Source organism: Aythya marila (genome assembly GCF_965140915.1).
Source record: "Aythya marila genome assembly, chromosome: 2".
In the NCBI taxonomy this organism is placed as follows: domain Eukaryota; kingdom Metazoa; phylum Chordata; class Aves; order Anseriformes; family Anatidae; genus Aythya; species Aythya marila.
In genome coordinates, this window is record NC_139043.1 from 33760688 (window position 1) to 33787750 (window position 27063).

Consider the following 27063-nt stretch of genomic DNA (forward strand, 5'->3'; position numbering starts at 1 on the left):
TCATCGAGTGGTTTTGGACTGACTTCTATATACCTTATTTTACCAAAGCACTAAAACGTAGTATTGAATAGGTATATTCCTGCTGCTGTATTATTCCTGATAAAGAAGTGCAATGTAAGGAAACTCCCATCTTTTCTATATCTTATAACAAGACTTAATGCCTCATGACGAATGAAAAACAGACATCCCTTTATTTTCATTTCATTGCAGAAGGTCAATTCAGACTAAACAAAATAACCAGATTTATCCCTCATCTCAACCTTGGAAAATTCTATGTAAGCAGTGATCTCAATCTCAAATACCACCACTATCCATGAAAATCATTTCCAAAAATAAATGGTAACAGAAGACGGTCTATTGAAGATTATTCACAGCTAGCTCAATAAGAGAAACCTGTAGTTTAGCTCAATCAACACCACTTAACACCAGCAGAGTTTTGCCAGACTTCGGAGAAAAAAGTTTTAGATCAGACATGAACTGTGGAAGGGCTGAATCAGAGATATCAGCTTGTCTATAGCTTAAGAAACAGGGACCACTTTTGGAGGGACACATCAGACTTGTTTTGTAAACAGATGTACCTATAGGGTGCAAAAGTACCTACAGAGCCCAAGTAGAACCCCTTCCAGTCAACACTCCCTCCTACAATATTTTGGTGGGGGGACAGCAAGCCCTCAGCCATTCTGAAATGTGACACACAACAGGGAAGTCAGATAAGACTCAATGAAACATGTGAGAAGTGACTTTTCTTACAACCACCACTCTCAAATACCATTGTCCTTTTTCTACACACTAAATGACTTTTCCATAATAGCTGTAACAACAAAAGCATCCTTGAAGTGACAGAGCTCGCCTATCCCAGCTTCATCAGCCACCTTCACCAAAGCTGTCCTGAGCTCTCAGCCTGAACCTTTAGACACAGCCAGGTTACCACAGCTGAGCTGATGCAGGTAACTGGTGCCATGAGATCTGGCTTGTTCAGTCTGCTGCAGACATGAGGTAAAGTTCGTTTAAACCTCCAGCAGCATCCAGCACCTTAAAAGAAAAGTACCTTTAGACTCTTCATGAACTCTAAGGATACGGATTTATTTTCTTTTTACTGCAGGATATCTGTTGATATTGCTATGCCATAGAGGTTGCAATTCTTCTTTCTTCCTGCACGGTTATACCATTAAAAAATAAATAAATAAATAAATAAAAAGTAATACAGATGCAATTATAAAAAGAGAAAAAAAGTAATTTTGTCAACACAATATATTCTATTCGATTTTTTTTTAATCCACTATCTAAAGAAAACAGAGGTCTGATACAAATTTGGAATAGTGGCTTTGCTGACACCATTTCACCAGCCAACCTCTGAAATTCAGGGTGAATGCTGAAAATACCGGGTTAGTCTCTAGTTGTAACACAAAGCATTTATAATTGGGGTTAAATCACAGTAGCCTTCAAAGCCAGGTGAAACCAAAACACGATTGTGACACTGCTGGAAAAGTAACAATCCAGTAAAACCATAACTGGAGTTCCAGCCTCAAAAGCCTTGTGTGGCCCCTGCTTTCCTATCCCATGGTTTCTCAAGGCAACCTACTCCAAGCAGCCATGCCAGAGGCTCTGTGCAGCCCCTTCCCTTGTAGTCCCAGCCTTCCTCCTCCCAGAGCTGCAGGGCATGAAGCATTCAGGGTATGGATGTGCTGAACATGACTCAGAACAACAGGCATGAGACAGGAATGTTGCAATGCCAGAAGGCAGTAACGAATGCTAAAAATACATTTGTTTGAGCATTTGTGAATTGCTCAAATCTATGGCTGTGACAGAAGAAACACATTTCCCTAACTCTCCTTTTACTTTCCTCGTTTTTCCTAAAATCGATTTGTGCTAGCCACTGATGGCCAAAGCATCCCCTCAGATGCTGGCTGCTACTCATGGCATTTTAAGCAACCAGGTGATCTCCATGGGTCCAGGCAGCTTCTCCCACAAGCCTGAGCAGGTGGGGATGCTGCAACCAGCTGCGATGGGGAAAAGGTTGGTGGCTGATAACCAGTTCCCTGCTGCTCTGCTATGGGTGTCCCCACCCTTGCCCAGGGCCAGGGCCAGTGCCCAGACCTACTTTGACCAAAATGAACCAGCCAACCTTAGAGAAAGAACACACAGCTGCTACCCCAGCTGGTGAATAGAGAGGGGACAGTACTAGTGACAACAGCAAGCACCAATGGCTGTGGGAAATTGCATCTTGCAGCTAGCCCAAAGAAGAGGAAAGTGCATGTCCACAGCCTCCGCAGTTACAGACAGCTTCAGGAGCTGAACAATTTTAGCATGAGAAATTTTACAGCTGATGAGAAAATGGACTCAGTTTAGACACACCCTAAATGAACCCATGATTTAAAAAAAAAAAAAAAAAAGTTGTTTTTGTTTTGTTTTTAACCAGCAATTTCACAGCTCAGCTCTAAAAACGCTGAAAAAGTTCATAATCCAAACACAGCTCCCCTTGGCTTCAGTGTTGTTTAGACTGCATGAGGAATGTAGAAAAGAACCAGTAAATATTTTCATAAAGGAAAAAAAATAATCCTAGACCTTCCAGTGATGTGTCCCTAGCCCTCTTGGGAGGGAGGGAGCAGAGTCAGCCTCTTTTTCATGACATTTCCATCACAAACCTGATTGGGTAAGAGACAGGGAGGACACAACAAACCAACAAACACACAAGAACCAACTACAGTTTGAATCCTTTAGCTACATCGAGGGAGTAATACTGAAAGAATCACACCATCTAATACCTTGTTTTCCAACAAAAGAATACAGTCCCTTGAGAACTGAGGTGGCCGTATTGGCAAATAACAAGCCTAAATTATATTTTCATGGTTTCTGTGTGAAAAGATTATTACATGTTTTGTCTATATATAAAAAACAAAACAACAACAACAAAACACCATGAATCTCTTAAAATATTCCTATAGGAATACCATACTCCTATTCCATGGGTCATCACACACGTACACATGATACAAATTGCTGTATCTCTGTACACAGCCTGCATCCTAACCCAGTACCAACTCACAGACATCCCATGACATGGGACGTACACAGGTTTATGTGTGCAAGAATTCCCACGCAGGAAACCAACCTGTGGCTGTGGCCTCAGCACTGCCCTAACAGGCTCTTGTGCATGCAATAAGTGTTCAGCCAAAAAGTATAAGAATTCAAGGGTAATTTCCCACTTACTCTCAGTTGCCTTAAATTTTTGACTAAAAAGACTTGGCATTGCAAATTCTACTGAAGGAAAAGCAACAGGAAGGTTAGGGTGGGATGGGAAATTATTTCCCAGGCAAGTGTTGATTCTGGGACAGCTCCCTAAAACTGTGATGTGTACATGCAAAAAAGTTGTGAATTTTGGAGCTGGGCCAACCACTGCCTTTACTGCCAGCATAAACCCTGATTCTCTCCTTATGATACGAATGCTCCAGCACATCTGACAAAGTAGCAACACCACAGAAAAGCAAAGGGGGTCTACCCTGGTCTGTATACAAATGTATAGTGACCGGCCCCCTTTTCTACCTGCAGCATTTCTCCTCCTTTGGTCTATGGGAAAGGTCACCATGAATGAAAGAAAAAGATGTTAAATGAGCATTAGCTTGTTAATGTGCAGCTCAAATGCGTCCATTTGCAACTTAGCCTAAGGAATTCAGGATGTTGACTTTTCTATGGTCACTTCAGGATCACAAGGGGCATCATCTGATTTGAGTTCCTTGAGTCCCTGTGGACCACAGCTGAGGTCTAGCTAGAGGACTCTTCTATAAAACTAACTTTGGAATACAGAGTTCTTGTAGGAGAGAGCTTTATCCTTTAGCAATCTGATTTCAGCTCATTAAATCAGCAGAAAAAAATAACAAAGAAATAAGAAGGAAAAGTAAATCATGTACTAGCTATGTCAGCAAAGTCAGCCATCACAAGGGGATTAGAAGGGAAAGGGAACACAACCATCACTGATACAGGAACCAAGCACATCCTTTGTGTCAACATTTCTGACCCACAGTGCTCCCCTGCTTTTATGGCCTCACCACAGAGTTTAAAGCAAATTTAAGATTCATCTCCCTCAGCAGCCTGGAGAATCGGAGGCATGCCAAAGAGCTCCCTGCTAGCCTGCCTGGCATGCAGCAGGGTCCCAAGAGCCACCCCCAGCACCGAGTGCTGTCTTGTGCCTACAGAAGCATCACTGCCAGGGGATTCAGCATTGCACAGTGTGCTGCCCCCCAAGATGTTGCTCTGTACACCCCATACTTGAAGGTAAATTGTGTTTGATGTACAAGATTTTTAGAAGTCACATCATACAACACGTACTTTGTGCTACACAAAACAGCAGAATCTTTTGCCTGAGTGAAAGTAGAAAGGACAGTTTAAAAAAAAATAATAATAAATCCATCCATAAAAAAGTCCTGGAACCCACAGCATTACAATCTTCCCAGAGGCTTTGCTCTATTGTGCAGCAGCACGGCTTTCTTCCTCTGCCATAAATGAAGTTTCTTCTTTCTACCCCTTCTGGCAGCGAAGATAACCTTCCCCAGACAAACCCCTGCGCTATCGGCGCTGCAACCAGCCCCACCAGAACAATACCACCCGGAGAGGTGTGAACTTCCTCCCTTTGGCTTAATAGGGTGTGAACTCTGAGAGCTAATTATTTAAACGCTGCAGAGGGGACGCCACCGCCATTAACCATTTTGCTGCTGGACAGCACGACACGGCAGGCAGGGACATCTGTTCGTCCTACACTCAGCTCCGCATCACTGCTGGCTGTCCCACACCCTGCCACCCTTGCTGCTCCCTCTCTGAACAGACATAAACCTGGGTACACAACCTTAAACTAGTCTGGGTTTGATGCCCTGGTTGAGAACGAAGCACTTTGGCAGCAGGCAGCAGAGGGGACATCATGCCAGCTGGCGTTGCCACAGCTTCAGCCCCCAAAATCATTGTGACCAACAGCTTCAGCCCCCAAAATAAGTGTCTGCCCAACCATGGGACCAGGATCTTTTTTTCCTAGGGCAAAGGGCACCTACATACCCTCCACAGATGGGTGGCAGGCAACACCTTGGCACTTGGTAAAGAGCCTATCACTGAATAGAAGAATTCTGTTTATTTGACAAGCCAGCAGATTTTCACTGCTGGATAGTTATAGGCTGTTTTTCCAGCCTTGTCAAACTATCACTGCTGAAAAGACCTCAGGAATCTGCAAGAAAATTCCCTGGGGGAAAAGTCCAATGCTCTGAATCTCCAGCAGCCTGCACCAGTTGATTTATCATCAGCTCTTGGGAAGTTCACAACTTCTAGCATTCTTCTTATATCCCACATTTTTTAGAGGCATGTTTCTTCTCTTTCTGTTTTTCTCTCCCTCCTTTCACCCCTTCCCGCCCCCCCCCCCCCCCCCCCCTCTTTTTATCCAAAGGAAGTTTCCAGCATGAAACTTCTCAGAAAAAAAAAAAAAATGAAAGAAAAAAAAAAAGGCATTTTTAAAAATCATATGATTCTAAGCCCAGTTCATGTTTTTTGAAAACTTTATTATTTTGAACAATGGAGCTTGTGATATCCCTTGTTCTTCATGGAGGGCATAGAGAGGGCTCTACAGAGGTTGGTTACTATGGCAGCTCAGGGCTGTATGACGCTGTCATGTTTGCTGATGCTTATTAATTTATCAGAGTGGGGAAAAAAATAATAGTTCCAGTTGATACAGTTGGGGAAAATAAAAGACAAGTCCTCTAGCTTATTACACAAGGCACTAGAGCTGAGTGGTGGGAAGGAGATGAGCAGCAAGTAAATGTTTTACAAAGCTCAGGTCTGGAGGACCATTTAAGCCAGACCAGATCTTCATACATACTGCTGTGTTTTCCTAGTTTTATTGCAAATAAAATGGGGAAAAACAACAAGCACGGAACAACTTTGAAATCTCCAAAAGCTGCGTATAAAACACAGTGATAATCCCAGGAATAAAACCCTCCAACTGAGAATTGGTTCCTTATTTACCATGAAACTGTAATCTTTTCCCAGAAATTACTGAAAAGAGAAAGCTTTTTAAGCTCATCCTTAACATGATTTCTTTTATTAGCAATACAAAAATTGCCTTTGAGCTTTCTCATTCCTTGCCACTATTTCTGCATATATATATATATGCAAATCATTGTACAGATTTCCCTTTTCTGAGTACACTACATATCTCTGAAACAGTTGGCAGGCCCTTGGGGGGGTGTTGCCCAGACAGCTGTGCAATCAGCTGAGTAAATCAGCTAATTAAAGAAACAAAGAAAATGCAAAAATTATTAAAGAGTCTCCAGCTTACAGCCTTGTTCATCACCTTTGTATCTAAAAAGGCACAGCAAGCATGGAATGGAATAAAGGTGCTTGTAAATTTGGGAATGAACTATTGCAAAATTGACAATGATGCTAGTTTTTCTCAAATACTAATCTGAGAGTGATGATACTTATGCTTTGTATCTTAAATCAATTTCATATAAATTAATTCTTTTTTCTTTTTTTTTTTTTTAATGACAGAAACATGAAATGTAATGTCAGTTTCATAACAGATTTCAGTATGTAAAAAATGGTCATTAACTTCTCCTTGACCTTAGGTATAGAACTACTATTGAATTTGCAGAGAGGCTCATTATGCTCATCTAGTTTCCATCCAGAAAAATAAGTTCCCAAGGGTCTTATTGCTACAAGCCATTTTTCAGATCTGAAATAGGAAACAGGACTCCTGAAAATTATGCAAAAAAAACATTTCCTCTCATTGCAGAGTTTATCAAAAAGGAACAGATAAGAGCAAGGGTAGGAATCAAATCTAAACAGAGCAAATCCAGACTGGTAAGAACGGAGGCTGACAGATGTAGATTTGATCTTTCTGAACCACACATCATTAAGTCATGGTCCCTTTTCACTGCATCTGAATGACCATTGGAGGACAAACCTCTGTTTAAATGAGACTTCCTCCTCCCTATGTTATATAGCCATTGTAAATTAAAGAATGAGTGCACAAAGTAGAGAAACCAATATTTCCCAACTCAAGCTATGTGGCCAGCAGCTTTTGCTACTATTCTTTTCACATTCTAGTACAATGTTTTTGTTAGAAATTTCTGTTTATTTTATTTATCAGAACTGAACCCTTTTATCTGACTTTGAAGGCCCATATTTCATTCAAGATTGTGCTGTGTTAGAAGACCATGATTTATAAAACCATTGGCTAAACAAGATGGGCATTTCCTGCTAGATAACCAGCCGCCACTGATTTACCTGGCCAGGGGAGATTTGGTTTTAATTTCCTGATATGTTGTAACACATACAAAGGAAAAGCCACATTTCACACATGCTTTGTGAACATATGACCTCATATAATTTTTTACCAAGGAGAAAAGAAGTGGAAAATGAGTTGCAAACAATGTAGGATTACGTAAGTGATGTTCTTTGTAGCAATAGCAGCTCAAGGAAAACCATTCAATAGCTGAATACACAAAAATTTTACCCAGTGTTTTTAGACATTTCTTCTCATCAACATATTTAAAATTGATTAAAAAAAAAAATCAAGCAGCAACAAATGCATCTCTAAAAAAAGCTGCCTGAAATGAGATGCTGGAATTGTGGAGGAAATGGAGCTGGGAAATGTTCATACAGGCATGCAGAGGGACAGTGACAGAGCAGGCTGGTGCAAAGTGAAACTTCACTCTATTCCATGGAAATAACCTATGGGCATGGCCAGGAAAGGAACAGGAAACAAAGAGGACTCTGAACAAACAGATTCTGTGAACTCTGTAAATGCCTCTCCCAATGGACCGAAAACAAAACTTTCACCTGGGAACTGTTTTTTGCATGATTATTTTCATTTTGACCTTACTGTGCAATCTCTTACCATGCATTTGCAAAACATCAATCATCTATGCAGCTATTTTGCATTGCTCATTTTCATGTATGCACCTTATAAATCATGCAGAAATAATGATGTCTCAAATTCTGAAACTACAAAAACCAGAAATCACTGGGTAGTATAAACCAGGTGGTCATTGACACAGCACAGCAGAGCTCTATGCGTGTCCCACACTCTGTCCCTGGTTGCAGAGCACAAAATGCTCCGCTTACCAGTGTTAGAGGGAGCCTGACTCCATCTTCCTGAAGTGCTGCCTGCCTACATGATTACTTCTCTACAGAGCACAAAATCCTAGAAGCACAATGTAACTTTAAAAATATCACTGAATATGTTTTCAAGTACAACTTTTAGGCTGAATAGGAAAAGTAAAGGTAAAGTTACTGAGCCCAATCTAAAGCTCAGCACGTGTGCACTTTGATTTTGAGCATTTTGTAATTTATCTCCAGGATAAATTACAGAACCATAGAATCATTCAGGTTGGAAAAAACCTCTAAGATAATCTAGTCTAACATTTAACTAAAGTCCACCACTAAACCATGCTACTGAGTCCTACATGCACACGTTTCTTGAAGACCTCCAGGGATGGTGGCTCAATGTCTTCCCTGGGCATCCCATTCCAATGCCACACAACCCTTTCAGTAAAGAAATTTCTCCTAACGTCCAGCCTAACCACATTCACAGAAGAAATCCATCTTATTCTACATATTTTGCTAAGTTTGACCCTTCCTTTCAAGAACTTGATGGTTAGTGGAATTAAAAGTTGTAATGAAATAAGGTCTTACTTAAATCAAGTAAATGAACCCACTGGCAACAGACCTAAGGGGACACAAAAGCAGCATGATATTTTTGATATAAATGTTGTGTTGTAACCTTTCCCTACCTTTCAAACTCTCTCAATTTTTCCACAAAGGAAAAAGTACACGTCTGTAGCACGACTGCCATTTTGTTCTGTGAATGGGAACAAGTTCCTCCAGTCCCTGAGGTTTTTCAATGGCAGAAAATAAGTGATAATAAAATGTGCCCATTTCAGAGAGGTATTATATATCTACTTATTTACAAGACTTGTGTCTTTAAAGAGTACCTAATATGTTCCAGATTAAAACATAATATGGAACTGCTCCACTCTTTGGTGACCTTGGATCATGTATTTTTAACTTCATTTTCAAGTATGTGTACCACTCCAAATTCTCAAGGTTTTCTGCATCTATATAACAACTCTTCTACAAGGAAATAATGACAACATAGAACATTCATACAGCATTAACTGACTTTTTTTTTTTTTTTTTTTTTCTAATTCTTATGGAGGAAAGTTACTAGGAAGTCTCACAATGATATGTGCTACTTTAGGAAAAGGGCTAAGTGGTCAAGACACAGCTTCCTGAGTTAAGTAAGCTGATAAAACAGCTCAATGCTGCCAAAAGGCACATTTCTGGGCTCCTTCCCACATCCAGCTCCCCAGCCCATTGATAAGAAGCTGCCTCCCTTGCTTTGTACCAACTCCAGCACCTCTCAGCCCTGCAGAACAGCACTGCACACACATCTGACAAAGTGTGAGCTCTTCACACCCACATTCAGGGCAAGGCGAGCAGGAGCACCCCTTCTGGAAGCACTGAGCTGTCCAATTTGCTCTGCTGCAAAGCCACACATCAATGTGACATACATTGATGTGTGGCTTTGCAGCAGAGCAAAAGCCACACATGTTTGTTGGCACACAGGCTGCTCAGTGTAGTCAGGTCTAAAACCAACTGTGCAGATCTGCCAAGAGGATCTAAAGACACTGAGTAGCAGGGAGGAAAAAAATCACATATAAAGTCCAATACTGACAAATGGAAAATAACGCCTATTGGAAAAATCAGATGTAACTGTATGAGGGCAACAAGTAGTGCTCAATCACAACTTTGAACAGTTTGGTTTTCTAAAACATATTAGCTCAATACTTAGTATGGATCAAAAAGAAAAATATGAAAAAAAAAAAGAGGATTAATAATTAATTGAAATGTTACAAAACAGAATGCTATAATACCATTTTAACTTCAGTATTAACTCCTGCCTGCATAAACTGGGGTGCTTCCACATGTTAAATACTGCATGCTGTTCTGGCTGCCCTCATCTCAAAACAATATAATAGAAGACAATGCAAAGATTATCAGAATCAAAGAGATTTAATATAAGGAGTGACTAGTGTTTTAGCCTGGAAATGAGACAACTCACTGAGGTTATGACAGAAGGGCACAAGATAGTGAACAGTATGATGACAGATTGGAAATGGATTATTCACCATTTTACATAACCAAAAAGTTGTATCACAATACACTGAGGGTCATGGTGAATGCGCTTAAAACAATCAAGAAAAAATATGCTTTCACATACCGCACACATGAACTGTGGGACTCACTGCCACAAGATGTGAAAAAGGTCTGAAGTTAAGTGGGTTCAAAAAGCAATTTGACAAATTAATGGAAGGAAGGTCCACCAAGTGCTGCCCATCTCAACAGTGTGAGTACAGCAAGACAACTCTAGCACAGCCCGGTGGATGCTGAGTGAGCACATCAGAAAGACTGCTTGTACTCGTTCTGTTTCCCTGCCCTAAGCATCCTCGAGTCATCACTCACAGTGGGATCAGAGCTGGGTGGACTTTTAACCTGACTCAGCCTGGCTGCTAGTGTGTTTTTAACCAGGCTGACTTTGCCTGGAGTGCATTTAAGTACAGCCATGCAAACAGCTCTGACAGCCGTGCTCAAGAGGTGGTACTGCGGCTGGAGAAAGGAAGAGGTGTTCACAGCTTGTTTTCCATTCATGTCGGCAAAGCTCAAGCCCAATGACTGGTTCGCATTGAATTGTCTGCCCCAAAATGAAAATACTAAGCACACCGCATAGACAACCGAGTTCTGACAGAAGCAATGCAAAAATAAAGGGGAAGGGTGGATATGCATAGATGTAAATCAGTATTAAGAGGGAGGCAATCCACAACATCTCAATAGAGTTAATATATTACAAACTCATACTATTATAAAAAATATATATATATTGCTTGTCAATTTAAGAATGGTATGACCAAAAAGTATCTAACGATGTTATGCAAAACTGAATCACGTTCCTAAGAGGAAGCAAAAATGCACACAAGAGCAAGGGCTTTTGTGGTTGCCCTGCAGGGAGGGGAGAAGTGACCCCCTGCTGGCTGCTTCCTTTAGATATAAAGTTAAAGGAATTTGTTGGGCAATGCCAGGAGTACAACTAGGTTCATGCACACAGATGCAAGGCTTCCTGCTTGTTGACAGGATTAACTCGAGCTCAGAGCATCCACCTGACAGACTTTGATCAGCTCTGATGTATCTGTGTAGCTACACCACTGGCTAGAGTCTCCAGCCTTAGGCTGTTTGCTGCATTTTCTCCTTGTTTTAGCCACCATTTTTAACACATAAGGAACATGTCATGAGCCATGACAAGCAATTGAGATAAATGCCAACCCTTGTAAACCTTCAGAATGGAGGCTATATGTGTTCCAGCACACTCGCAGAAGCGATCAGAAACCAGAAAGGTATAAGTAAACAAAACAATTATAATGCCAAGTACCTGCAATTAAAAACAAAGTTGTCTTCTTCTCCAGTTATTTGCTTCCCCAAGACCTGTTACCAAACTGAGCTTGACAGCATTTAATCTATTTATTTCTGAAGTTAACCAAGAACAATTTTAATGCATTTTTTAATAAGCCACAGAGAAGTGCATAAGCTCATTTCCTCCTCTTAGGTCAGCTTTATCATGAGAGCTTTATTCTATTGAAATATAAATGTGTTTTCTGGTTAACAGTGTTACTAAAGTCCATCAAGACTTCACGATTACAGACATGAGTTTTACCCCAATTTTTAGTTCTATTTACAAAGGAACTACTGATGCTGAGTTCCCTCTGCATGAGGGCTCTCAAGTACCTATCCATCTGCTTTCACCTTGCTATTGGAGTGGTATAAGTGCAGTGTTCATTTTAAATAAGAAAAGGGAAGTCTTTTCCACAGCTTACAAGCTTTTCATTCCTCAGGTTCTGCATTTTTCCTTCAGCCATTTGTCAGTTTTATGTTTTTCTCTTCTTCTCCCACCCCACAATAAAGACTAAAGAACACCTCTGGAGGAAAAGCATTCTCCTCCACGCCCTACAGGCTTCATTTTCTGCTAGCTGACATTCTCCATCAAGCCAGATCCTGTGCTAGCATGAATTTGATACTCTGCCCTATCCCACATCAGGCTCATCGCTCTGCCTTGGTTTTCAAAGCATTTTGTCAGTAGATACAGACAACATCTAAATCTCTGAGCTGAAGCAGCCATTCTGACCCAAGAACTCAAATAGCTATAATCACTGCTTCTCATACACTGAATCTCTTCTACCACTGTGTAGCAGCCCAAGCTTCATTTCAATAAAAACAAACTGCTTGTTTCACCCTGATAACCAAAGGCAATGTTTCCAAGCACAGCAGATATTAGTGGTTGGACCCTATTCACCTCTTGCAGAGGAAGCTGAGGTGCTTGTATAGCACTTTTCATGCAGTGTGGCCCAGCGATTACTACGACAGTCCTTGACATGTAATATTAAAACTTTTATCAGCCAGTTTTTCTAATGCAATTAAATCACCCAAAAGTGCCTCTCTAAAGGCAGAGGTATATTCAGAAATTAAAGTAATTTAGAAACAAATTACACAGTCTTTTTATTAAGAAGGAAAATACTCTTTTTTTTTTGCTCTTACTGGTAATGCTAAGAAGCTGTCCAGGGAAAACCTTTTGAAACACTGTAATTTAAAAAACACCAAGCCATCAAAAAGCAGTACGGTGGAAATTTCTGCTTTGGTTTTCATGCTGCAGACCTCTAGGAAAGCTTTTGGATACTGATGTAAAAAAATAAAAATAAAAAGCACTCAGGTTCCACCCAGCCAGGTAGGATGATGCCCATAGCCAGCCTTCATCAATCCCAGGGCATACAAACCTGGCACCCACATCATTCACACCAGCCTGGAAGCAAACCAAGGCAGCTGGCCCAATAGCCATGTGCCGCTCTTTTAATGCCAAAATCAACTCTGTCTGATCTGTGTTGGTTTATTTCCTGGAATTATATGGAGTCTTGGACAATGTTAGAAGAACAATATCTTAGAAAGATACTGTGGCTTTTAGCTCCAGAAGTACTTTCTGTGAAATATACTTTAGTTCACCAGGCACAGCATTGCTCACAACAACTTCTATGCTGTGAACTTAACCATCAGCAATAAAACAAATAAGCATAATCAACCACCCTAATTTACTTCACTCCTACTGTAGTAAACTCATTAACTTAAATTAGTCCTTACAGTTATGCCTGTTCAAGTAGCCATATTTTTTTTTTTACAGTCATCCAAGATGAGGCATAAAGAAATGCAAATTTCAAAAACAAGCGTGTGCTAGTTAAACTGACTAAAGAGGTATCTTTTGTCCAGATCTAAACCGATATTGCTGGTGTTTACATTAATGTGTTAGGAAAGCCTGGTCAGCACTTTCCAGCTCTACAGGGAGCTTTGTTTATTTAAGGCTGTGATTTTTAACTAAAATATTTCTACCTGCTCCCTGTGTTCTGCTTACTCTCCTCACGCAGCTCATTCCTGATCCGGCTGCCCATCCCATTTTGTACTGACACAACTGCTTATGGAGCCAAAAGGAAATGAGATGCTAATTCAGGTTAAAGACAACTCGTTTGGGGAATAAGGTTTTGTTTGTTAACAATAGCAGTAATAATATTTGCCGACACAACTGAAGAGGAGAAATAGAAACAGAGATTTCTTGGAGCTGTAAAATGGCTAAGTACAAGGTACGTGGAACCACTCTCTTAACATATTTTATGGCAAAACAAAAGGAATCTTCCAATCCTCCTTATAATAACCTGTTCTGCTCTGCACTAAACCAGAGCAGAAGCATTTCCATGTTCAGACATTAACATTGAGGTGGGACTGGGGTGACAAAAGGTGAGGGTAAGCAGGTGAGGGGTGTTGATGTTTTTGAACTACTACAGCAGCCCCAGAAGCAAAGCTGTGACACTCACAGAAGCAGCTTAGGTCTGAATTCACGATTCAATTTATGATTACCTTCTGCGGATTTACATTTACAGATGGCAATGGATGTAACCTATGGGTACTTCTATTTCAAGACCAACAGGCATCACAGTGTCTGCAATATTTTTGTAATATTTATATTTGCATACAGAAATATTTGCAGATATGCCAACCACATCTTCTGGTGTCTTTAGTTTAAGATATTTTGTGTGTAGCATATAATAACTTTTGTGCTGTGCTTGCAAGCAGCAGGTAGACAGACATACAAATCATATGACACCATATTGGTTACAAGTCAGAAAATAGCTCAAAGTCCAAGATCCATGATCTCAACTTCTAGCAAAATCACTGAAGTCACAAGAGATGCTTCATAAAAATAGTCCCAGAGACCTTAATAGCTTTGGGAACATGCCAATAAAATTTAAGTCAATTCCACCTCTGGTTTACTGTAGTAACACATTCAACTCTCCCTTTGCCACAGGCGTTTCGCCCTATCTGCAGATTAACTATCCTACAGGTGTAGACACTGTAGAGTTAACTCTGTATTGAGTCAAGTAGATTTCTTTACTCTGGTGTAGTAATGTTGTGTTTTTTTAAAACTCTCAGGCAGAGCTAAGAAAGTGGTTGTGCTGATAAACCCTGACAAAGCTGAGATGACCATGTATCTTAGTATTTCTTTACACTGTATCACCAACATGTGCTCTAGTGTTTATATTCTGAGAGGTTTTACAGTAATCCACTTGGCTTTTCCCTTCTACTGCCCTGATAACAGAGAATTGCCTTCATAGCCCTCTGTATGTACCAGAGGAGTCTTAAGGAAAGCATGTTCTCAACACATAAAGTTGGTCTTTTGCTTTAGGATAAAGAAACTCACCTGACATGGCAGGTAAAATACAGCAAAGATGGCATGAAATACAGGGCCATAAAAGCAAACACAGGAATTTTTTTTTGTTGTTGTTCTTTTATAAAGTGGAAACCCAGAGATAAAGATGACATTGGCCAGAAAGAGACCCAAGTTCAATTCAACCATAACATTCAGATTTTATCAGATAGGCCATTAGATGTGACAAGTGAGAGGAAGTAAAACTTCACAGTAATTGCACTGTGCTGTGTACACAGATTCTCCAGTGAGAGAGGAACGAGGTCTGCTATCTTTGCTTCCCAATGTTAATGAGACAGCAGTGAAAATTCAAATACTTCAATAACAAAAAGGAACAATGTTATAAAAACCTCTCTAAAGTCCAATCTGACTCACCTGACTTCCTTGCTTTCAAGGCAATGACAGCAGCCAGCTCTCTCTGTACCTAAAATACCAGGAAAGGAAATGATGGTTATTGTTACTGATACATAGTAAAACAAACACATTAAAAAAAAAAAAAAAAAAAACATTGGAAAGATACAGGCTATCAAGCCTTTGGAGCAGTAAACTGCACACAGAGTTATGCAGATAGTTTTGGAACTACAGTCACTTTTTCTAACAAATCTATTTCTTCTTCAGATGGGAATTCTGTGACTTTTTAAAAAAAAAAAAAAAAAAAAAAAAAAAAACTTTAATTTTATGTAAATACTTCACATTCCTTAGGGAGGTGGGCAATCCAGTAGCCTGGTCTACAGCATATCCCATTCACAAACACACATTTAAAGCTTCTTCCTTGCCTTGTTAAATGTTTGCTCTACCTCTACTGAACACACTTGTAATTCTGGACTTTTGTGCGACTCTAACATAGGTGCATTTTCCATGCTGAGGTTTGTGGATATAACCAAAGTTCATTTTTGGAGCCTTCAGGAGGGAACAACCTCTCCTAATAGCATGACTGAGTATTTTAGGACCAAAATTTAGCTTCAAACAAACAGGCAGAAATAGGAGCTATATGGTTTCCACATCTACAGGTTATATTACTAGACTGTGATGAAATAACCCTGCCATGCCAGCCATCTCCCTTCCTCAGCCTCCTGCCTCTGCATTCCCTTTATTTTCTCTATAATCTCTACACTGTCAGACAGTCTCATTACCCAGCTCAGCCCTATACCTACTTCCCTCTGTAGGTCTGTTCCTTATTCTATCAGTAAAGTTCAATAGCATGCATTATTTTTATACTTTATGCTTCTCACTGCCATTGTCTATCCCCCCTGCAGCTGCCTCAAGTACTCTCCATCTGACCTACAACACCCCATGTGCTCTCCTGCATACACCACAACTCTTCCCTTCCTCTGTCCTATACTCTTGGGCTCTTATGTACACCTGGCAGCTTCTTTCACCCTCCCCCATTCCCCAAGGCAGAGTGTCCTTAGTGTAACAAAATAACTTTGGGACACTCCAACTGTTTTTCTATGGATTTTTTTATCTCTCTGTACGAAGACTCTTGCACTGCATACCAGCCATCTTGCCTAGCAGACCTATGCACAGCTCAACACTGTTCTGAAGCTGAAGTTCTGGCATACAGTTTCTGAGAGCATATGACATTTAAAACATCATTTGCAAGACATGGGGTATGGTCAGTATAAGGCATTACTCCCACAAAAAGTTCCTGTAGTAATACAATCACTAACAACTGTCAACATCCCGCTCTTACCACTCAGAAGAAAAGTTTGAAGACATGAAACCAGAACAGTTGATTTTACATTGCTCTGAGCAAAAAGGCAAAGTGCAGTGGTTACTAGGAGAAGACAAAATTGCCCAGGACCTCTCAGTATAATGGTAACCCCTGCATCTGCTGATCAGATACAGAGCAGCCACCCAGGAACATGCTCTACGTGGAGCAGAAAGCACTCATACCAGAGGCCACATCCTTCCTCTACTTGCATACTTCCTTCCCTTATGGCAAAGGACAAGGGAGCTTTTTTGCTGTCTTTGCAAGGTACAAGGATATTTTCTACTCCTTGATACTACCCCTTGGAGAGGGATGGAGTTTTCTGCCACTCCAAGCAGGAAAATATGAAGGCAGTGCCACAGATTTCTTAAATGTCGTCCTGTTTCCAGCACAATTGTGCAAGCTGGCAGTATTACCTTCCCTTCCTTCCTTCCTGTACACTCATTCCCATGTCTGGAGAACCGTTAATCATGTTTAATGTAAGCATAAACTGCAAATATAATGGGAAAGAACATTTGTTTTTTTTGGCAAGACAACTTGTGTGCTTACTTGCAGCAATTAATATACACTAGTAATGATACATGCATGCTATCCAGAGTTAGAGTGGGATTTTCAATAAAAGCCCAAGTTGTTTCTGAATAACAACACCAAAATTTCTCTTGGCAAAATGCTCAGACATCTCTCCCTTCATTAAACTCAGCAGGAGGTATCGACGTCAAAGTCCCAATCCTGGTCTATTCTCCCAGGTTACTGACAGTACAAAACAGTGCACTGATGTCTCATCTTTATCTTTTAGTGTTTTAAAAATATGTTATCTCAAGATTAGCCTTGGGAGACACTACAATCTGCAACAGTTGTAAACATTTCAATTAACCCAATCAAATAGAATTGGAAAAATGCCCTCTTCTCAAAAACAGAAGAAAAAACAACATTGTGCCATCCAGCAATTATATTCACAGTATTACTTTTGCTTATAACATAGTACATTCTAAGTGTTTGAAAGACGGTGCTAATATCACATACAATAATACAATTTTTCTGTATTTTTTCCACGATATGCAAAATATCTAATTTTTTGCTGTAAGCCAAGTGGGCAGCTAGCATTGAATTTGATCTGAGCAAAAACACTAAGATGTTGGAAAAAATGCCCCTCTAGTCTTAATATTAGGCAAATGTTCCTTCACCAAAGGGTTTCATTCTGTCTGTCTGAGCTCCCTCTCATAGGATTCACCCAAGTCACAAAGAATTGGTGCTGATGAGCATCCTTCTAGTTTTGCCTGATGCCCCTAGATTTCATACTCTATGTGCTTTTGTCTGTTTTAGCGTAAGCATATTTGGCATCTCTGCTGGACATGCAATTCCTATGCATCATTACACCAATGGAAATCGGTGCACAACATTCATTCCTCACTGCACACATGCCACACATTATCATACTTCTTCCTAACAGGATTTCAGTTACTGCCTGTTTGACAAAATCGATAGTTGCACATCACATTGCAGATAATAATCTAGACTCAAAGTAAAACATGTATTCACACAAGAGCTGTGCCTACCATAATAAATTAAGATATTAAATATAAAAAATTGGTTTATACATGTAGCTTGTTGCTACAAAGCAAACACTGTCTAAATAGCATCCTGTTTTGAGTAGCAATGCAGATGTCAAGACTGATTCAGCTTAAATGCTAGCTTACCACAACATGTTTACAGACATATTACACCAGTCAAAAAGAGAACATTTTGTTTGTTGTAATCATATTACCACATCTTGCTAAGTTTTCTTTTTGCAATAAGAAAGAACAAAAGCATTCACATAAGTACCCACTTATGTTTGCTTGATTAAATACAAATTATATTTTATATGGTGAATCTTCCTACCTTTAAATGGCAGGCGGATATTTCTTAAAAAATATATATATACATATATATATAATTTTATATATAAGTCACACAAGTGTGAAACCTGGGGAGCTAAGGTGATGTTTTCATAAAGATCATATGATAATTCAGGTTGGGAGGGACTTAAGGAGGTCTCTAGTCCAATTGCTGGTTCGAAGCAGAGTCAGCTATGAGAACAGAACAGGTTGCTCAGGATTTTCTCAGTCTAATCTTGAAAGCCTCCAACAATTGAGGAAGCAATCTCTCTTGAAAGTCTGTTCCACTGTTGTAGTTCCTCACAACAAGAAGTTTTCTTTCCTTGCATCCAGTCTGAATCTCATTTCAATCAAGCCAAAAGCCCAGCTTTATCTCCTTGGTATGTTCCCCAAAGGCCCTGGCAGGCTGTTGTTAGGTCCTCTTGATGCCTTTTCTTCTCCAGGCTGAAGAAGCCCAGCTCCCTCAGCCTCTCCTAACTACGCAAGTGTTCCAGCCCCAACCACCTTGGTGAACCTCCAACGGACTTGCTCCAGGTTATCAGTCTTTCTAGTACTGAGGCCTCAGAACTGCATGCAGTATCTTGACATGGTCTAATGAGTGCCATGTAAAGGAGGACAATCACTTTCATCACTTTACTAGCTATACTCCTGTTAGTACACCCCAGGATGCTGTTGGCTGTCTTTGGTTCCAGGGCTCACAGCTGGCTCACGTTCAACTGGTATCCACCAGGACTCCCATATCCTTTCCAGCAAAGTTGCTCTCCAGTCAGGCAGACCCTGACCTGAATTGGTGCAAGAGGTTAACTTGCACCAGGTGCAGGACTCAGCATTTGTCCCTGATGAAATTCATGAGGTACTGTTGGTCCATTTCTCCAGCATGTCCGGCTCTCCCTGGATGGCAGCCCTGCTTTCCAGCATACAGTCCTCAACTTGGTCTCCTCTGCAAACTTGATGAGCAAGCAAGACTTCATCACCTCTTCCAGGTCATTGACAAAGACACTTAACAGGTCAAACACCGGCCCATCAGCAACCCTCTTGTTGCCAGCCTCTAGGTAGAGTACAGTTCATCAGCTGTGAACCTCTGAGACACACCACAGAAGCAGACTTAAACCTGTCCGGTTGTCCAGCCATTCAGACTACAACTCTGCTCAATCAGCTAATGACAGGGCAAGGGGGAATGGTTTTAAACTAAAAAAATTTAGGGGAGATTTAGATTAGAGGTTAGGAGCAAATTCTTCACTCAGAGGGTGGTGAGGCACTGGAACAGGTTGCCCAGAGAGGTTGTGGATGCCCCATCCCTGAGGGTGTTCAAGGCCAGATTAGATGAGGCCCTGAGCAACCTGATCTGGTGGGTTGTGTCCAGGCCTATGGCAGGGGTGTTGGAACTAGATGGTCTTTGAGATCCCTTTCAATCTGAGCCATTCTATGATGATTCTACGCTGTTCTTCTCTTATCCATGAATCTGGTCATTTTCTCACAGAGCGCATAGTTTTGCATCTAGTGGAGAGTTCATACCACCTCTACTTTTTTCTGTCTAGAGCAGTCTTTTGTGAAAGTATTCCATACCTCAATGTGCCAAATAGGACTTCAGGTCTAGATACAAAGTGGCAATCCTTAGAGAATCTCAAAATGAAATCCTGCAAGAGAAAGCTCTCAACAGTGGGGTTTTGAAAAAGAGTTTAATTCACTCTTTGCACCTTAAGAAATGAAAGTTTGGTGGACTCTAAATAAATGTAGTACCTGGGTGACTATCTAAAGTACCAGGAAACTGTATTTGCCAGGTGCAATGCATTAACATCCTGATATTCTTTCTTATCCTATCACAAGGTGATGTAACAGCATTGCAGGGAAGCATTCATAGCCATCCCAGAATGCTCTAGTTTTAACAGTGCAACAACACATTGAATACGAAGCTGCTTTTTGGGACATGACATGGAATGCATGACAGCTCTGGAATGCCTCTTTAAACCCAGGAACAATCAGTACTTTTTCTTAAAAATTCACTGCTCAAAAGATTATCCAATGCAAACCTATTTCAAATGGCATTTTAGACTGCTTGCATGTCAACTGTTTTTGCAGGTTAAGTTTGATGTTGTCAGTGCCTCATTGTAATGAAGCATATGATACGAGCATAAAATTTGATGGGCTCCATTCAGTTACCTTCACTGACTCTGTTTCTTCCACTGCAGAACAAAGAGTAAAGAAAAAATGAGAGCCCACCAAGTTAATTTCTTGTCTTTAGTATCACACTCTGCTCTTCAAAGAGCTGAATTGCATGCTTTATGCACAAATTAAGATGAGAAAGAAACCTCTGCAGTTTTTTCCTACAGCCCTACTGACTTTGCATCATTTGCCACAGCTATCGCTATTATCTTCTATGATCTCAATAGCCATTGTTTGAAACCAAAAGTGCATTTCCCTAACTAATCATTTGAGACTGGCTGAATCATCAAAAAAATGTCAAATTGTGCAGTGAACACAAAAAATGGAGTTATATAAAAGAAACAACACCTGGTAACAAAGAACACTAGGGGGTAAGTAATAAGAGAAAGGCCAACGTGGAAAGACAGACCACGGTAAAGAAAAAGAGGTGGAAAAAGGAATTTGCCAAACTCGTGCAAGTGCCTGTTGTCTGTGCTAGTCACGCTATACTCCCTTTATACAGAATAAATGCATTACCATTGCAGCCTAAGATATGTTTATTATTCACAAAAGCAGACTTCCAAAATTAATTACACATTCAGCATCCTAAAAACACCTATTTCTACTGACTGTATGGAGTGCCTTGGAAAACTAGATCAGATGTAGATGTCTGCCATATGGTCACTTATATTTAGGTGAAGTGAATTCCACATTTTGCAACAAAAAAAAGCTTCTACAGGGATACAGAAATAAAAATTAGACCTTACAGGCATGCATGCTTACAAGCTTTCCCTGCCATTTCAGACGCTAAAACAGTGATTTCTATTTTAGGCACACAGATACTTCCAATGTTGCTCAGGGTGTATCCTCACAATCAGTTTAGTTTTGCAAGTCTGGGAATTCAATTTCCAAAAGAGAAAACCTGGCAGAGAAGCATCCTCCTGACCTGATACAGAATGTTTCAGTCCATTACAACAAAAGCAAAGAGAAAGTAGAAGAGACAGTAGAAGAGGCTGGTATGCCCTGTTCCCTGTTGGGATTTGAACCTCCATACCTAGAAATACATTAAAAAGTTAAATCTGATCTCCAACTGCTTTAATGCTGGTCTGTAGATACGGTTTTTCACTTCTGAAATGCTAGTCTGAAGAGTATTGTGAGCAGGATTCTGAAGTATGGATTCTTCAAGTAAGAGTGATTTGATTCTGTAGAAAATACAAGGATATTCATTGAGCCAAAAAGCAAGACAGTGTGAACAAATTTTCAGTCACGGCTAAGAACTTCATGTTTGGTTTCCCGCTCCTCCTCACAGGACTCTTTTTTTCTCCCCATCACAAATTCTAAGGCTGTTAGCTAAAAATATTGAGAACCTATACCTTGTTGAGGACAGCACTCTGCGGAACAGTTAAAGTTGATGGTTCAAAATGCCTTGAGAAACATGAAGGCTCTCCATAAAGTCTTAGTATTTCAGATCCCAGCCAATTGGATGGAGGAAAAGTGGGAGAACAATATTATATGCCATTTTCTCTTAGAGGGAGAACTTCATATACAAATGTTAATATTTGAAGGATTCTGCTCTGGTCTCAATTTTTTTGTGTGGCTGGGTTGTGTTTTTTTTTCTTCCTATGGTTGGACTAGAAAATCATTATGAGAGCTTGTAGGGTTTTCTGAAAAGACAGAAAATGAAGGGAAAAAAAAAAAAAGATCAGTCTTTTTGACACCACTGTGGCAATGAATGGGCCTCAGGCCACCTAGAAATGCAACTGCCTAATTTTTCTTCAGTTAGTTAGCTACAGTCATAAAACAGCTCATTAAAAATAAAACAAAATTGAAAATGTGCCCTGTTGCTGGAAATCACCAAGGATGTAGTTCAAAGTTTTGACCGTGCAAGATAGATGTAAAGTACTCTGAACTCACTGTCGATTACTCACGTGTTTAGGGATATGCATTTTCCTCAAGTGCATCCAGTAAGTTAGATCCAGTGCTTAAACTTGGCATGTCAATGTGTTTTGTTGATTACTTCTCTTTCTTAAACTGATAAAAATATTTTGTTCTTCTACTTTTGAGAGTGGATGCTTTTGAGGTATACTGACAATGTTTGTTGTTGGTGGGTTTTGAGTGAGGTTGTGTTTGTTTGTTTAAAGATATGACTTTGCAATAAGTATTTTTCTATTTTATCTCCCAATAAAACTAAAAATGGAGGAAAGCAAGTCTGAGTTCTTTCTTCTCTCTTGTTCAGTGTCAGGAGAAAAAAAAAAAAAGTAGAAAAAAGCAAGGAATTTGAATATAAAGAAAATGTAAAAAAAAAAATAAAGAGCAGTTTACAAACCATAGAATTTTCTAATCTTACAGTTTAAATTATTTTGTTTAGTTTATTGAGCATTTAGAACCATTTGTCTTTACACAACTTAATACAAATTCTCTTTTCTTTCCCTTTTTCAGAGTTTCATCATATTACTTTATTAATTTTACTTTTTCTTTTTTTACTTACTCTTTTCCTCATGCTTTTCTTCATGAAAACTTTTTCACCCTGCCTGGCTCACTGTCATATCAGTACCTTCTCATGTACAGAAAACAGAACTAGCACTAATTCTATGTTTTGTTTATATTATGATTTAGAGGTGTTGAACCTTATTATCACAAAATCATCTGAGAGAGTAAGGAATTTTCTTCTTATGTCTAAGTGGAATTACTTGAACATCAGTTTGTACCCATTGCTTCTTGTTCTGTTGTAGGACACCACTGTGAAGGGGTGGCTCTGTCTTTACTCTGTTTCATCAGGCATTTATACCCACTGCTAAGATCCTCCCTGAACCTTCTCCAGTCTCTCAGTTTCTCCCAGTTTTCTCAGCTTTTCCTCTTCTGTCAGATACTCTAATCCATTTATCATTTTATCATCTTCATGGTCATTTGCAGCATTCACACTAGTATGTCCATGTGTTTCTTGCACTAGGAATCCAAAACTGGACCCAGCACTCCAGTTGTGCATCACCATTACTGACAGGAGGGGAAGGATCACCTTCCTTAAGCTGAGGCTATCACTTGCACTAATGCAGCCCAGGAGGCAGTTGACTTTCTTGGCTATGATGGCACGTTGCTAGCTCATATTCAACTTACTGTCCACCACAAACCCTTTCCTGAAAAGCTGCTTTTCAGCCAGCCAGCCCTCAGCCTGTACAGGGCCACAAGGTTATTTCTCCCCTGATGCAGGACTTTGCATTGCCCTTTGGTGAAAAGAGACTCCTGTTGGCCCATCTCTACAGCCTGCCAAGACCCCTCTGAATGGCAGCACACCCCTTTGCTGTATCAACCATTCCTCCCAGATTTGCATCATCTGCAGACTTGCTGATGGTGCACTCTCTCTCATCATCTATGTCATCATATTACATGAGATCAAGTGAATCTAGTATAACTTTCAAAAGCCCAGTCTTCTTAGAACAGTGATTTTACATGCTAAAAAAGATGCATCAAATTCCAGCACAGAAAGAAAAAACTGTCATTTATTATGATGGAATTTACTGAGGCTAAACGCAGTTGGGAAGCCAAATCCCAAGATAACCCAGCTGAGATTCCTCAGAACTTATGACTCCCCTTGACCTCCGTCTCATTGTTGCGTTCACACTGATGTTCACTTGACCAAAAGGATCTGAGTGCAAGCTAGCTGGCAGAAAAAATCATCGTGATCCTCTAAACTGGCATTTCCCAGGCTGTGAAAGGCCTGGATTGTAAGAAAGCAGACAGTGATCCTTCATTGGACTGTTTTAATATCTGTAGAGTTACACACTAAGAATCTAGTAAAGCTTCCTCATTTCAATGACAAAAAAAAAAAAAAAAAAAAAAAAAGTAGTTCGCATTATAAACATCTGCTCGCTAAGACCTGAAAGGATCCAAATCATGATGATGTTTCAAACATGATCAGTACAAACTTTGATGTAGTGACCTTACCGCAGAAGTGAGACGAGCAAGAATTTCAGCATTGGTTTCTGTCGTATCTTCTATTTTTTGATCAGGCCTTAAAAATAAAAATAAGATAATATTATTTCTTTCATTCTGGTTCAACATCTTTTGATTCCTGAAAAGCACAGAACTGTGTGGCTACAGGCACTAGTGTGGAAGGGCTTTTGAGATTCTGCATCAAAAAGATAACTGCAACATGACAATAATTAATTGTGTCAGTAATGACAGGGTATACTCTTTGTCCCTTGCTGTCAAGAACTCTTTTGATTAAATTGTTAAAACAGTGAGAGAATTCTTCAGCTATAAAAACATGACGAAGAACTGAAGAACACAGGACCCTTTTGACTCATCTTTGCTTATTTGAATGCATATTTTTCTCTGCTAAAAATGTACACCATCAACAGAGCAAAGAGTTTTCCATCTGCTTGCTAACAAGCTTTGCTCAACTGTGGAGCAACACCTTCAATAGAATGCATGCTTACATAGATAAAAGCAGGCAACATCAAAATCAATACAGGACATATGAAGTTTGATATTAAAAAAAAAAACACACATGAAAAGAATATATGTAAAAACCTATAAATTAGCAAACTAAAGCAACACCTGAGAACACTATTAGGTTTCATTTACGTTAATTCACAAGACAGAGGGACTTTGTGTCATTAAAAAGAATAGGGTGGTGCAGGAAGAACCCTTCTAGAAGCTGTCACAGAACTATGGCCCACATGGAGTAAGCCACACTAAAGTTGCTGTGGGATAGAACTGTTTTTCTTTAAAATAGCCCAATTCCCACCAGTAAACCATCTGTGAGCCTTTCAGAACAAAACAGAACAATCAGAAGAAAGATACCAATATGATAGAGTTATTACTATGGGAAAAAGAAAAAAAATGGAGATTTTTACTTTCTATGGTTTTCAAGAAGTGTGGTGTGCCAGCAAACTGAGCAGATATGCAAAACTCCAGCTGCTGTAATAAGCATAAATCCCAGGTATTAACAGAAGCTTCTATATTTGGCTAAATTATTTAATTGCTCACATGATGTGTTTAGGGAGAGAGCTCACAACATGTCTGGAATATGCAGCTGGTGTATTTGTGGTTCTTACAACCCATGTCCAAAAACTTCTTTACCAAATTAAAAAATTAAGGTCAGAAAGCAAAGAATGACGTATGTATTTGTTTAGGGGCAAGCATATTCAAAACACAATGGTAATTTGGATTAGAAATCACACTTTCACAACTGTCTATCCTATTCAAAGAAAAATGTGATTTAACATTTTAAGTGTTATAAACCACCCAAAAGAAATAAACAAACTGTTTCGTTTGCAGAGTCTGATTTGGTCTCTTTATAATTTGGAATGAGATGAAAATAGCTGACCTCTTTAGATGCCTGCATTTACCTACACATCTGATCTCTTCTAATCTCTCAGAACCTGGACAAGTCCAGGTTCTTCTAATTTGGAGGCAAAAGCCAGCAGCTTGGTACAGACACAGATACAAGCCGTAAACCCAGAAGAGCATACAGCACAGCTATTTTCATCTTGGGTTTTTAATCACTTCATCTTCTATTTTAAAGTACTCCCAGTATTCATCTGCATATGTGCATCAAACACTTATGGAAACACTAATGTACTAAAAATTATCATCAGCTTTCCAGAATCAGAGAGGAAGTGTATTTTGATAACCAAGCTAATGGAAAAAATAAGACTGAATGGATACAGAATCAGGACAGTTAGCACTTTTATTTAAATGGACCAACCAAGGCTTAGTAGGGCTGGTACTGAACAAGGGGTACAAAGCCCAGACAAACAAGCCTAATACCTGTACAGCTCAGTATAGGTACACTTGAGCAGAACAAAATGCAGAGATACTTGCCTTAGATCTTCAGGAAGGCATGACAGATAGGCACAATTATTGCCTACCTATGCACCACCTAAAATCGAATACATTGCTTCCTGACCTGCTGACAGAGGAAGCAATACAGCTGTGCCCACAGTCCCGTGCCCAGACAGCACCTCCAATACACAACACGTACTGCACACTGGCTTTACAATCTACCTACAATGCAAATAAGAGACCCAAGGATACTTGAAGGCAATTCACGTTCAGCAAAAGGTTTCCAGGAACTTCAAAAGGCACTGTCTAAATAAATATCCCATCCTGAACAAGTGGATTAAAAGCAATTTACTTAGAAAAAGAGGTTACTTATCTAAATAAATGCATTATTTTCAGTCAGAAGATACAAAATATAGTATAAAACTTCTGGAAAGAAAATAAACAATATGATAGAAAGGAGAAAAAAATCCCCTATTAATATTCCTTCAAATAATTACAAAAAATGTTGGATATATTCCAGTACCCAGAACACCCAATGCATTCTAGAAATGTGGCACTGGGAACTAGGTGTTGGTATAAACACCCCCTTTGATAAGAAGGAAATAGAAGCACATAAAGATCAAATGTCTGATACAATGCCATTGCAGTCAGTGGGAAAGAATTCAAGAGGCATTGGATAAGAGCCTAAGTGACTGCGCAAGGCTGCAAGGAAG

The 27063-nt window shown here is 39.8% G+C and overlaps 1 protein-coding gene across 2 annotated transcripts in view; it reads right to left on the bottom strand.

Annotated features, from left to right (window-relative positions):
• Nucleotides 1-27063, bottom strand: part of RAPGEF5 (Rap guanine nucleotide exchange factor 5) — a 160943-nt gene that overhangs the window by 95884 nt on the left and 37996 nt on the right. For both annotated transcript variants that reach the window (XM_082753751.1, XM_082753750.1), the window contains exons 6-7: nt 24506-24572; nt 15209-15257 (exon numbers count right to left, since the gene is read on the bottom strand). In XM_082753751.1, coding sequence (XP_082609877.1) covers nt 15209-15257; nt 24506-24572 — 116 coding nt within the window. The remainder of the gene's footprint in view (nt 1-15208; nt 15258-24505; nt 24573-27063) is intronic.